The 13,546-nt window shown below is 32.4% G+C and overlaps 2 protein-coding genes across 2 annotated transcripts; one reads left to right on the top strand and one right to left on the bottom strand.

The window, feature by feature from the left end:
• The first annotated feature begins 2,247 nt into the window (after positions 1 to 2,247).
• LOC125842067 (cationic amino acid transporter 6, chloroplastic-like) lies at positions 2,248 to 5,096 on the top strand. Its single transcript, XM_049521265.1, has 5 exons — positions 2,248 to 2,631; positions 2,903 to 3,125; positions 3,268 to 3,598; positions 3,734 to 3,962; positions 4,399 to 5,096. The coding sequence occupies exons 1-5, from the start codon at positions 2,274 to 2,276 to the stop codon at positions 4,968 to 4,970; spliced, it is 1,713 nt and encodes a 570-aa protein (XP_049377222.1). The 5' UTR covers positions 2,248 to 2,273; the 3' UTR covers positions 4,971 to 5,096.
• A 4,665-nt stretch (positions 5,097 to 9,761) lies between these two features.
• LOC125842012 (cationic amino acid transporter 6, chloroplastic-like) lies at positions 9,762 to 13,199 on the bottom strand. Its single transcript, XM_049521201.1, has 5 exons — positions 12,807 to 13,199; positions 12,313 to 12,535; positions 11,840 to 12,170; positions 11,484 to 11,712; positions 9,762 to 10,473 (listed from the first exon to the last, which is right to left on the bottom strand). The coding sequence occupies exons 1-5, from the start codon at positions 13,162 to 13,164 to the stop codon at positions 9,899 to 9,901; spliced, it is 1,716 nt and encodes a 571-aa protein (XP_049377158.1). The 5' UTR covers positions 13,165 to 13,199; the 3' UTR covers positions 9,762 to 9,898.
• Positions 13,200 to 13,546: the final 347 nt, after the last annotated feature.

The raw sequence follows: 13,546 nt of genomic DNA, 5'->3' as shown, positions 1-13,546 counted from the left end.
ACCGCTTATTAATCATGGCCTAGTTGCTTGAAATTAATTTGTTGTATTAATTCATAGTTTATATGTAGTGACTATATATATGATCATGGTTAAATTATAATTGGTTTAAAACAAGTTGCTCGATCACTTTCAATATTTTTCTTATGTTGGCTCTTGACGTTAAATCTTGTTAAGAATGGCATCATGGTATTAAGAGGGCTCCAATGAGATAACTAATTCTCCGTTTTCACGAGAGGAGTTGCTTAAGTGGTAATTAGCATTCTTCAATTTTAATCTTAAAATTATGGATTCGATTTATCCAGAAAACAAAAAGATAAAACTTCCTATAAAGAGTTGAAAATAAAATAATATCTGTTTCATCTATAAATAATTTCTCCAGAATCTATACTTGTAGTTTGAACTTAGATAAAAAAATTGGGAATTTTTGGAAAAACTATATATATATATATATATATATATATATAAAAGAATTAGAGTTGAGTACTACTTAGGTTTTTTCATTGGCTAATACTTAGTTATGACAAGGATAAAAAGTTAATTAACATAATCTTCTTTTGTCATGTGATTCGACGATTGCTTTTTGTAATTAACAAAAAAAAACTTTAGATTTGGAAATCTATTAGTAATTAGTACTCAATTATGTGACTAGTACACTTCTTGGATTTTATTCTAGAAAAAAGAGGTGTCTTTTTGACTTTTTTTTTAAAAATCATTTATTAAAATTAGAAGATGAAAGTGAAAGAACAAAGAGAAATAGTATAGCAAAAGCCGGTGCCAATGTATAATTTTCAACTGTCTTTTAATCTATATTAAAGAAAAGTTTAATTTATATGAATTGATAATATAATGTTATTTTTTATTAAATTAGGTATATAATTATATTACATATTTGCTTTACCTAGATGTCTCATAAAAAGGAATAGAGAAGGAGTCTAGATCCGAGAGTGTGGTCTAGTAATCCGTGAGCTAAGATTTAAAACTAGAATCATGAGGTTTCACATTCAAATTTCTATCATAGGTAGAATATACTCCTCCCCCTCCCTCCCACCCCACCTTTCCATTTCAAGTTATATGTTGTGTTTCATTTTTATACGTCCCTAAAAAAGCTGTAATCAAGAGGGTTCTTTGATCATTTTATTTTTATTTATGTCTTAAGATATAATCTTTCTATTTAGGTGTATGTAGTCTTCAAAAACATTTATGTCTTCAAAATCACAACAGATAATTTGAGGCGGAGATCAGAGCAACAAGGCTAAAAGATCCCTTTAGATTTGGCCTGAATGACCTTAAATGTCAACATGATTTTCATTAAGTCAGTGGCTTCTCACCTAATTGTAGAAATTCATTCTATGGCTTTAGCCCTCAATGCATGAGGTATATTCCCTATAGAGCTACAATATATTGTAGACTTTAAAAGGGCTACATTCCAATTCTAGCTAGCTAGCTAGGCTAAGTAATAAGTAGTATGATGGAAAAAATTCTACAACTTGGATATGGATTAAACACATTTTACTTGCTGATTTGATTCTAATTAGTGGTAATCTAAAAAGCATTATCCTCAATTATCTTCTAATAAGACTAAAATGACCTTAGATGCAATAATAATCTATTCTGGGAAACATTCTGCGTACATCTTTATCATCTTTAGACTTCATTAGTGAAATTACACTGAATATGTGAAAAATAAATATGAAGGGTCCAAGTCCAATTATTCTCAATGAAAAGAAATGTTTATATTATTATTGCTTTTACAAAGAATGGATGCTAGTCACACCTTTTCAAATTCCTAAAAGAATAGGTCAAACTCCCTCAACCTTTTGTTTTGTGATTCCTCTTACAAGCTAAGAATGGATCCTTTTTCCACCCTTCTTTGCATGCTTTCTTATAATGTCTTTTTGAGTCTTGGTGCTCTAAAAAAGCTGAGGAAAGGATAAAGAATTAATCATAAGGGTATAATGGTCACCCTAAAAAGAATCAAAGGACAAGGTTGTACTTTCAAACAAATCATGGGGACATGTGATGAGATGGACGAGATTCTTTCAACATCATTTAAAGTTTTTCGCTTTGATTCCTAAGATAAATGGAGAAAAAAAATTCTAATAGCAAATGCTTCCTCTTTTAGTTGGTCCTACAGGATATTATAACTATATAGTCAGACCAATAAGTTTCGGATATATAACAGAATACTTACAAAAAAAGATGTTATTCCCATTGCTTATATAAAACCTTGTTATTGAAACACAAAGAAACCACATTACACTCAAACCAAAAAAATGTTTTTGTTCACTTACCTTAATTCTCTGTCCAAAACACCTCAAAAGTTAAAGAAAAGGATGTTAGCAACATGGACACCAGACCAAGAACTCAACAAAGTGAGACTAAGGTCTGGTGCTGATATGAAGAGGAAACTTACATGGTATGATTTAGTAGCTCTAGGAGTTGGAGGAATGCTTGGTGTTGGAGTTTTTGTTACTACTGGCCCCGTTGCTCGAAAAACCTCTGGCCCTTCTGTTTTCATCTCTTATATAATTGCTGCTGTATCTGCCCTTCTATCTTCCTTGTGTTATACTGAGTTCTCTGTTGATGTTCCTGTTGCTGGTGGCGCTTTTAGTTATCTCCGAGTTACTTTTGGTAAGGATTTAACTTATATATACTGACTGACATGTCATCTAAAGATATCAGGTAGGGTTGGTTTCTCAGACTGTCACTCAACTAATAGTTATTATGTTAGAAAGTCACTTTACTTCTTGATTCCAATTTTTTCAACAAAAGTGACTTTTTGAGAAAATAACGGTTAGTTGAGTGACTATCTGAGAAACTAATTCGATGAAGGTAGATAGCAAGTTAGTACAGTACTCCATGTTGTTATAGATATTAACATGATGAAATTAAATGGATGCAGGGGAATTTGTGGGATACTTTGCAGGAGCAAATATATTAATGGAATATGTGTTATCAAATGCTGCTGTTTCAAGAAGTTTTACAGAGTATTTGTCATGTGCTTTTGGTAGGAATGATCCAAATTCATGGAGAATTCATGTACATGGTTTAATGCAAGGTTACAACATGTTGGATTTCCCGGCAGTCGCTTTGATTATTGTCCTCACTATTTGCTTGTGTCATAGGTATGTTTGCTATACAGTCAAATCTCTTTATAACAACGTCATTTGTTCAGATAGAAAAAGACTGTTGTTATAGAGACATCCGACTGTATGATAATTTGAGTACTCTTTAGTAGTTTTTGATAGTGATATATCTATTTTGCAGCACTAAAGAGAGCTCAATGTTGAACCTAATAATGACAGCCTTTCATGTGATGTTTTTTGGATTTATAATAATAGCTGGATTTTGCAATGGGAAGGTTGAAAACTTAGTAAAGCCAGGAGGTATAGCTCCATATGGTGTTAGAGGGATTCTTGATGGAGCAGCCATAGTTTACTTTAGTTATATTGGATATGATACAGTGTCAACCATGGCTGAAGAAATTAAAAACCCTTCAAAGACTCTACCTTTGGGAATTGTTGGCTCTGTCCTCATTGTCTCTGCTCTCTATTGCCTCATGGCTTTATCTTTATGCCTTTTGCTACCTTATAACATGGTACGTACGTCGTTCAACTGACTTATATACACAGACAGAGTGACAGTATAAAGAATTGATCAATGAAATTTTACTTGTTATTTGTATTCGATTGTCTGGTGTATAGAAGTTTAACTCATTTATAAATGCTTGTAGATCCCGGAGGGAGCATCATTTTCAGCGGTTTTCGAGTTGATGGGGTGGAAGTGGGCAAGCAATGTAGTAGGGGTAGGTGCAAGTTTAGGGATTGTAGCATCTCTATTAGTAGCCATGCTTGGACAAGCAAGGTACCTTTGTGTCATTGGAAGATCTAGACTTGTACCTTCTTGGTTTGCTAAAGTACATCCTACTACCGGCACTCCGCTAAATGCTACTATCGTCTTAGGTAAGTAACAGTACTAAAGATCAGTCATATCATTTCATCTAAAAATTTAAATTATTAGAAAAAAAATACACTTTTAATTGATTGAATCAATCAACTAACAATAACTTTTTTGTGTGTTTGTTTGTTTGTGGTTGTTGTATTTTTTTCATTTTTTTATTCATTGGTTTCCTAGGTGATGATTAAAGTAGATTAGTTAGTTAACTATATATTATCTTCAAAATAGTAATATATATTTAGAAGAATAAATTACCTTTTTGAGCAAAGCTTATATCACAAGAAAGTCTCCCTCCTTTTTTCTTCTCATTTTTTTTAAAAACTAATGTATGTGGTCTATTAGCAAATATACATCAAAGAATAGCTTTTATTCCCTCCGTTTCAATTTTATTTGTCTGATTTTGACTTGACATGAAGTTTAATTTTTGTTTCTATTTTGCAGGTATATGTCAAGCATCAATTGCATTATTCACTGAGCTTGATATTGTAATAGAGATGATCTCCATTGGCACATTACTAGTATTTTACTTAGTATCAAATGCACTTATATTTCGTCGATATGTTATACTTAGCAAAAATCCACCACTTCACACTCTCTTATTCCTCTTCCTTCTTTCATCCACCTCTTTTGCATTCTCATTATCATGGAAATTCAAACTACATTGGTGGAACCTCATGTTATTCGCAGGACTTACATTTTCCGCGACAATTATTTTCCAATATTTTGTCCCTATGATCGTTATGGAACGACAAGAGAGTTGGTTGGTCCCGTTCATGCCATGGCCCGCTACGATATCGATTTTCCTAAATGTTTTTCTCATGACAACATTGAAAATGGTGGCATATAAAAGATTTGGGATTTGGGCTGGTGTTATAACAATATTTTATGTACTATATGGTGTCCACTCAACATATCATGCTGAAGAAATAGTGGAAATGGTTGTTGTTGATAATGTGAATGTCAATTCTTCCACTCAACAACAAATTACTAAGGTTGATATTCAACTTGTTTAATATATAGCACAAAATTTCATTGCCTACGCATGTTTAATGCTCTATATATACAGTAAAAGTAAAAAAAATGATTTTTTTACTGGACAAGGGTAAGGTGGAATGTCCCCCCTTGTCATGTATATATATTTTGTTTTATAAGGAAAATATATTTTGACTGGTTTTAAGAGTCGCCACTTAATTTTTAAGAAAAATCAAGAAAACTATTGTTTTCAAAAGACTAAAACAGTAAATCTATTGAAAACCATTAAGGGGGTTCGAGATTCCTATTAATATTCTAAGAAGGTTTTTAAGGCATCTAGAATATCCGCTAATGCGGTTATCCGATAATTAATTTATTTGGCTAAAGTAGTTTAACCTAATTTGAATTGAACAATTTTTATAGTTAGAATCATTTTGAAAAGGGAAAAAGGAAATATTGACCTATTATTTAAGCGAAATATTTTGTAAAAATGCCTATTTATTTATTTATTTATTAAGTCAAGTAAGAGATGAATAATCTGGTTAAGTAATTAATTCAAAATGGGTGTCTTTTGGGGATTTGAAAATTTTAAAACCCTTAAGATTAATAGCAGATAGTGACGAGTAAATAAACACAACAAATAAAGGAGGGAAAGAGATTTGGGCCCAAATCTGATTTTCCTGTCCGCCTGGGCCAGTATTTGGGCCCATTTTCGTTTTGGGCTTTTGGCCCAATTTTTCACCTGTCCTAAATTTTAGCAAGATAATAGACAAGTGGGCTTAAGCCCAAAAGTAACGAAATACAATTTGAATTAAGAATGGGTCTTTGGCCCAATCTTTCAACTTCTCGATCTATTATTTCTTTCAACTTTGGGAACTGTTCGTTGATTTTCAATGGCCGGTTGACTCAATGAAGAAGAGATTTGAGCTTTTGTTGCTCTCTCAAAATGCAACTGGATTAACAATAAGAGTCTGACGGACTCAGCCAGCAGTTGTACCCAAATAAAATAAGGAAGTGGAATTAGAATATTTATTTAGGTAATTGGAAAAGAAAATAAATAATTCAACATTTCGGAACAACCCACCACAAACTAACACAAATTGAGTTAAAAGCTAGAAAAATTATTTCGACATTCAAACTAAAAAGACAGTAAAGTACGCGACACATTTATGGCAACCAATAAAACATTTCCAGCCCTTTGAAAAACCAGCAAGAAATGGCAACAAGGATAGGAAATATTTCAACAAAACTTGGCATAAATTTTATACATGCACACGCTTAAGAAATGAAAGCAAGATATTATTCGGACATGAGTCGATCCATTAAAGTTTCTATCAAATTCCGACTCAATGGTTAAAATTAACCCAAAATAAACACACTTATGTGTAAGAAAATGTTGCTGCCAAATAAAACAAAAGGAAACATGCTCATGCTAACTACATTTTAAAGAGGTTGGTCAATATATTAATTTAAAGAAGAGAACTTTGTAAATAGCATTAAAAACTTGAAGACACACATTTCATGCAAGTGGGTTACTACTCAACGTCGTGAAATAATTTTTTTTTTATGCATGCCTACTAGATTTTAATGTAGGATGCCCACCAAAACTTTAGAGATAAATATAGAGATGTAATATATATATATATATATATATATATATATATAAGAACAAAAATCCAGTGAGCTCCCATGAACACAAATCCATAATGGGACATAGACATACTATATTGATAGATTTTTTTTTTAAAAAAAAATAACTCCTACACTTAAATGAAAAACGAAGGCGAGAAAATAATAGAACATGCGGATGATCATTGCTAAGACGAAACAAGTTAGAACCAGTAGAGAGGCAATAGAACTTAGATCAATTTGTTGTTAATCCCCCTTTTAGATCAAGTTTAAATAAAGTAAACTTTAACACAAATTTTAACAATACAATCAGCTAACATATTGATTCTGGAGAAGGAAGATAAAGCCTATATCCCAATAAAGCTACCAGGTAAAGAATCAAAACGAGTAGTGACACATGTGACATACAAACTCGGTACAGTAGCAAGTACAATACACAAACTCAGAATGTTGGCATAATAATTCATTCATTTAGTTTGAGGTGAAGGAATGAAAGATATTGTGTCGAATATCAAGCAATAGGACGGATTTAAGAGAATAAACTAGGATTAAAGAAGTGTTTCAAAAAGCTATGAAAGTCAAGAAAAACAAGAACAACCGCAAACAAGGCATTCACCTCTCATCATCTATACTCAAACAATCGAATCACACCAATACAGAACACAACTCAAATCTCGGACATTTACTGGAACATAAATAAAATGAGAGAGTCGAGAGTTATATACCTTTTGATGAGCAGCGACTGGAATACAAACGAGCAAGGAACCGACCCTTCTACCACAAGAACTCGGAACGAACAGTGGGCAAGAGATTTGAGCAGAGAACTGAACCCAAACACCTAAAAAAAAACTATTGTATCCTCTATCTCTGAAACGTATTTTAGTTTTTCTTTAAAATACTAATGCTCAAGCCTCGTATTCTTTTTTTTTTTTCTTTTCTAAAAAAAATCCAAACTCTTCTCCAATATTTTCTCCAATCAGAAATCTCTAATCTTTTTTCCAACTCTCTTTTTTTTTCCCCTTTTCTCTCTGCCCACCAACAGTCAATAAGAGGAAAAATATATATGGGATATTTAGGGTTCGGAAATGGGGGGGGAAATTTTGGGTCCCCTTTTGGATTCAAGGTCCATTCAAATTTCAAAATTCAAAAATTTTCACCATTTTGGACAAACACCCTTTCCTGAGGTTTTAATTCATTCCGAAAAAGGAAAAGGCGAATCGACGCTTGGGATTGATCAATCGTCCTTGAGCGACGATGTGGCTTCATCTCCAGGTCACAAGGACGAAGCATGTTGCTTTCTAGTTGAAATCGTATAAATTAGAAAGGGACGTCTGAAGAAGAGGACAAAGAAAACAGAGTACCGTCTTCTGTTGTTGTTGCTTTTCCGTGTATTGACGTTGTGAGTGGGCTATTGTCGCTTGTGAACTGGTAACATTGAACTTGAAATGGGTCTTGTTAAATGAAGAAAAGGGCCGGGTTGGGGAAAAGAAATGGGTCGGTTGGTTTGAGTTGGAAAAATAATAGAAAGGGGAATGGAGTTAAGCATTGGGCCGACTGGGAATATTAGAAGGAGCTTTCATTTAATTGGATTGGGCTTGTGAGTGTCTTGGTCAAGTAGGCCCAAAATTCGCCTAAGAGGAATTGAAGAAATTGGCCAATTGGATTACAATTATAGCCAACCAAAGCTTAAGGGATAGCCAAATTGATTTAGTTAGTGAATTCGGCTAAAATTAAATAAAGTGAATTAATATTAATTAACGAGCTTTCTAATCTTAACAAAATAAAATAATTAACTTAATAAACTAATTATTCAAAAATATAAACTACTAATTAACTTAATAAAATATTTAAGTAAAACTAAAAATCTTTTTAAACAATTTTTGAATATTCCTAAAATAAACTAATTATATACACAATTATGTAAAATATAATTATTGTCTAAAAATTATAATAAGCGACAAAACTTATTTAAAATAATTTGCAACCTACTTTTTTTTTTTTAAAAAAAAGTAATTATCTTAAATCGTTTTAAAATTGGAGAAGCTCGATGATCAATCTATATTGGGGAGGGTCAAAATTGGGTGTCAACATATTTGGTTATGATATATAAGGAAGACGTCACCGGAAGGCGTAGTTAATTTCTCAGACAATCACTCAACAATCAGAAAGTCAGACAATTTTATTTTGTAACACAAAAATTACTCAAGTAATGAGAATTATACAGGTTTATAGCGAAACAATAATTTTGCGTAGACGTATATATATATATATATATATATATATATACTATATAACTAGCTTTATTAGTTTGAAAGAAACGTAATCTTCATCATTTTTATCATCTTCCTCATATATAATTTGTCCTTCACATATTTAATCTTTAGCGTATCATAACATAATCATTAGATCGCAAAGAAGACTAAAAGAAAAATATCATCCCGAGGAGTTGGAAATTCAGATCGGCTCAGAAAATCACTCTTGCTATTTAGTCCGGTCATATTTCGATGTGGGAAAGAATCTTCTTGAAAGACATCTAGCAAAAGAGGACTGGGGCATCCCGACAATTATATACCTACTAATCCAATGTTCACCCCGCCGACAACTGAAGGGATTTCTTTTTCGGGTTCCTTTAGTTGTCTCTATGTCCCTAGCGGGCTGCGATTTTATAAAAATAGTTGGGAGACATGGTCCAAGCCTGGTGAAAAATTGAAATAAAAAAGATTATGATGTAAAAATCTTGCGACCTTGATTATTCGATTTCCTGATTTTTCGATTACTGCATGTTAATTATATAAGTACGATATATTTATATATTCTATTTTTTTTCTTGTTTTAATGGCATCATCCTAATTACTCCTCCATTTCAGTTTATATGAACCCACTCTTTTCGGTATTTTCTAAAAATAACGATACATTTTTTTAATTTAAAAACTATTAATTCTAATTACATGTTTCATTTTGCTCTTAATGAAACTTTTTTTTAATAACTAAATGAATGTTATGGCATATTTAAAGTTACAAATTCCAAAATATTTATACAAAATTACGAATGTTTTAGATCATAAATCTAAAAAAAAAACATTTCTTTCTTTTAACTTTAACTTTGTGACATTTCAAACTGCATATAAAGCGGGTCTGTATGGTTGCAAGGGAATTCACCCGAACCCGCTTAGCGAAAAATTCATTTTATATCATGACCAAATATATATACATGATGACAATTGACAAGGGGGGACATTCCACCTTACCCCTGTCCAGTAAAAATTTCATTATTTACTTGTACTCTATATATATAGAGCACTAACATACATACCTAGACAACGAAATTTTGTACTATATATTAAAGAAGTTGAATATCAACCTTAGTAATTTGTTGTTGAGTGGAAGAATTGACATTCACATTATCAACAACGACAATCATCTCCAATATTTCTTCAGCATGATATGTTGAGTGGACACCATATAGTACATAAAATATTGTTATAACACAAGACCATATACCAAATCTTTTATATGCCACCATTTTCAATGTTGTCATGAGAAAAACATTTAGGAAAATCGATATCGTAGCAGGCCATGGCATGAACGGGACCAACCAACTCTCTTGTCGTTCCATAACGATCATAGGGACAAAATACTGGAAAATAACTGTCGCGGAAAATGTAAGTCCCGCGAATAACATGAGGTTCCACCAATGTAGTTTGAATTTCCATGATAATGAGAATGCAAAAGAGGTGGATGAAAGAAGGAAGAGGAATAAGAGAGTGTGAAGTGGTGGATTTTTGCTAAGTATAACATATCGACGAAATATAAGTGCATTTGATACTAAGTAAAACACTAGTAATGTGCCAATGGAGATCATCTCTATTACAATATCAAGCTCTGTGAATAATGCAATTGATGCTTGACATATACCTGAAAAATAGAAACAAAATTATTGTACAAAAGCCATATGATAAGAATTGAGAAGAAGATGTTTTGTTAGATTACGTGCATTGCATAGAGGCGGATGTAGGATTTAAATTCTGTGAGTTCAATTAAGATTCTTAGCATTAAACTTACTATAGTCAAGGGCGGAGCTAGGTAGATCGGAACTTCATTCAACGAAAAATTATAAACGTGGTTAAAATTAGTTTATGTATACATAATAGATATTGAACAATTTCGAATTCTTTGTGTATTTACTTATTCATATTTTGAATCACCTTAGTAAAAATTCTAACTTCTATGTTGACTATATTCTAAAAACTATGAGAAGATGCGTATTGAAAATTTTCTTCTTGTTTTAGAGTTTAAATAAAGTTATTCTTTGATGCCTATAAATACTAGCAAAATAGACCATAAATATTCAAAAAGGGGGAATCTAGGAAAAGGAGGGATACTTTTTTTTTCTTTCAACTATTATACTCCCTCCGTCTCATTTTATGTGAGATAGTTTGAGTCGACATGGAATTTAAGAAAGAAAAGGAGACTTTTAAAACTTGTGGTCCAAAATAAATGATAGAAATTTGTGTGACGGTAAATCATTTCATTAAGGGTAAAATAGATATTTTATAGTTAAATTATTACTTAATATAGAAATGTGTCATTCTTTTTGGGACTGACTAAAATAGAAAGTAAGTCACATAAATTGGGACAAACGGAGGATATATTATAGGATTTTACTTTTTTTAATTAGCTCGACTTAATTGGCCCTTGGATGTTCCTTGTGATATAAGCTTTCCCAAAAAGGTGTTTTAATTAATAGGATTATACGATTATCACTAAGAAAAACAAATGAATAAAAAAAAAATAAGAAAAAAAATAGCCACCACAAACATACAAAATTACAAAAAAAAATACAACTTCTCCCTTTAATTTTGACAAGTGGCTACTATAAAATTATTTTTATATCTAATGACTTTCAACGTAATGATACTACTTACCTAAGACGATGGTAGCATTTAGTGGCGTGCCGGTAGTAGGATGTACTTTAGCAAACCATGAAGGTACAAGTCTAGCCCTCCCAATGACACAAAGGTACCTTGCTTGTCCAAGCATGGCTACTAATAGAGATGCTACAATCCCTAAACTTGCACCTGCCCCTACTACATTGCTTGCCCATTTCCATCCCATCAACTCGAAAACCGCGGAAAATGATGCTCCTTCCGGGATCTACAAACATTTATAAACGAGTTAAACTTTTATACATCAGACAATCTGATACATATAACAAGTAAAATTTCATTGATAAATTATTTACACTGTCAGTGTGTATAAGTCAGTTGAACGATGTACGTACCATGTTATAAGGTAACAAAAGGCACAAAGATAGAGCCATGAGGCAATAGAGAGTAGAGACAATGAGGACAGAGCCAACAATTCCCAAAGGTAGAGTCTTTGAAGGGTTTTTAATTTCTTCAGCCATGGTTGACACTGTATCATATCCAATATAACTAAAGTAAACTATGGCTGCTCCATCAAGAATCCCTCTAACACCATATGGAGCTATACCTCCTGGCTTTACTAAGTTTTCAACCTTCCCATTGCAAAATCCAGCTATTATTATAAATCCAAAAAACATCACATGAAAGGCTGTCATTATTAGGTTCAACATTGAGCTCTCTTTAGTGCTGCAAAATAGATATATCACTATCAAAAACTACTAAAGAGTACTCAAATTATCATACAGTCGGATGTCTCTATAACAACAGTCTTTTTCTATCTGAACAAATGACGTTGTTATAAAGAGATTTGACTGTATAGCAAACATACCTATGACACAAGCAAATAGTGAGGACAATAATCAAAGCGACTGCCGGGAAATCCAACATGTTGTAACCTTGCATTAAACCATGTACATGAATTCTCCATGAATTTGGATCATTCCTACCAAAAGCACATGACAAATACTCTGTAAAACTTCTTGAAACAGCAGCATTTGATAACACATATTCCATTAATATATTTGCTCCTGCAAAGTATCCCACAAATTCCCCTGCATCCATTTAATTTCATCATGTTAATATCTATAACAACATGGAGTACTGTACTAACTTGCTATCTACCTTCATCGAATTAGTTTCTCAGATAGTCACTCAACTAACCATTATTTTCTCAGAAAGTCACTTTTGTTGAAAAAATTGGAATCAAGAAGTAAAGTGACTTTCTAACATAATAACTATTAGTTGAGTGACAGTCTGAGAAACCAACCCTACCTGATATCTTTAGATGACATGTCAGTCAGTATATATAAGTTAAATCCTTACCAAAAGTAACTCGGAGATAACTAAAAGCGCCACCAGCAACAGGAACATCAACAGAGAACTCAGTATAACACAAGGAAGATAGAAGGGCAGATACAGCAGCAATTATATAAGAGATGAAAACAGAAGGGCCAGAGGTTTTTCGAGCAACGGGTCCAGTAGTAACAAAAACTCCAACACCAAGCATTCCTCCAACTCCAAGAGCTACTAAATCATACCATGTAAGTTTCCTCTTCATGTCAGCACCAGACCTTAGTCTCACTTTGTTGAGTTCTTGGTCTGGTGTCCATGTTGCTAACATCCTTTTCTTTAACTTTTGAGGTGTTTTGGACAGAGAATTAAGGTAAGTGAACAAAAACATTTTTTTGGTTTGAGTGTAATGTGGTTTCTTTGTGTTTCAATAACAAGGTTTTATATAAGCAATGGGAATAACATCTTTTGTTGTAAGTATTTTGTTATATATCCGAAACTTACTAGTCTGACTATATAGTTATTAGGATTTTTTTTATTTTTTTTTTAAGAACCAAAGAAGAAAACTTTAACTAACAGTGAAAGGGTCTCATCTATCTCATCAGATCGTATACTTTTGGTTGATGGATAGTTACACCTAAAGGGTTTCCGTTAATTTAAGGATTGTAAATATAATTAGTCTCCGTTTCCATTAGATGGGATATATCACGATTAAGTTTGGAATAAATTTATATCGTCAATCAAACAGAGTATAAAACTAATTCAAACTTAAT

The sequence above is a fragment of the Solanum stenotomum genome, chromosome 10 (assembly GCF_019186545.1).
Source record: "Solanum stenotomum isolate F172 chromosome 10, ASM1918654v1, whole genome shotgun sequence".
NCBI lineage: Eukaryota > Viridiplantae > Streptophyta > Magnoliopsida > Solanales > Solanaceae > Solanum > Solanum stenotomum.
This window is presented reverse-complemented; position numbering and strand designations above follow the sequence as displayed.

Bases quoted from the DNA above. Each gene is read 5' to 3' on its own strand.
- LOC125842012 (XM_049521201.1), bottom strand. From the start codon at position 13,164: ATGTTTTTGTTCACTTACCTTAATTCTCTGTCCAAAACACCTCAAAAG. The intron at 12,536-12,806 runs GTAAGGATTTAA...AAATGGATGCAG, and splicing joins TTATCTCCGAGTTACTTTTG to GGGAATTTGTGGGATACTTT. The intron at 12,171-12,312 runs GTATGTTTGCTA...TCTATTTTGCAG, and splicing joins ACTATTTGCTTGTGTCATAG to CACTAAAGAGAGCTCAATGT.
- LOC125842067 (XM_049521265.1), top strand. From the start codon at position 2,274: ATGTTTTTGTTCACTTACCTTAATTCTCTGTCCAAAACACCTCAAAAG. The intron at 3,126-3,267 runs GTATGTTTGCTA...TCTATTTTGCAG, and splicing joins ACTATTTGCTTGTGTCATAG to CACTAAAGAGAGCTCAATGT. The intron at 3,599-3,733 runs GTACGTACGTCG...AAATGCTTGTAG, and splicing joins TTTTGCTACCTTATAACATG to ATCCCGGAGGGAGCATCATT.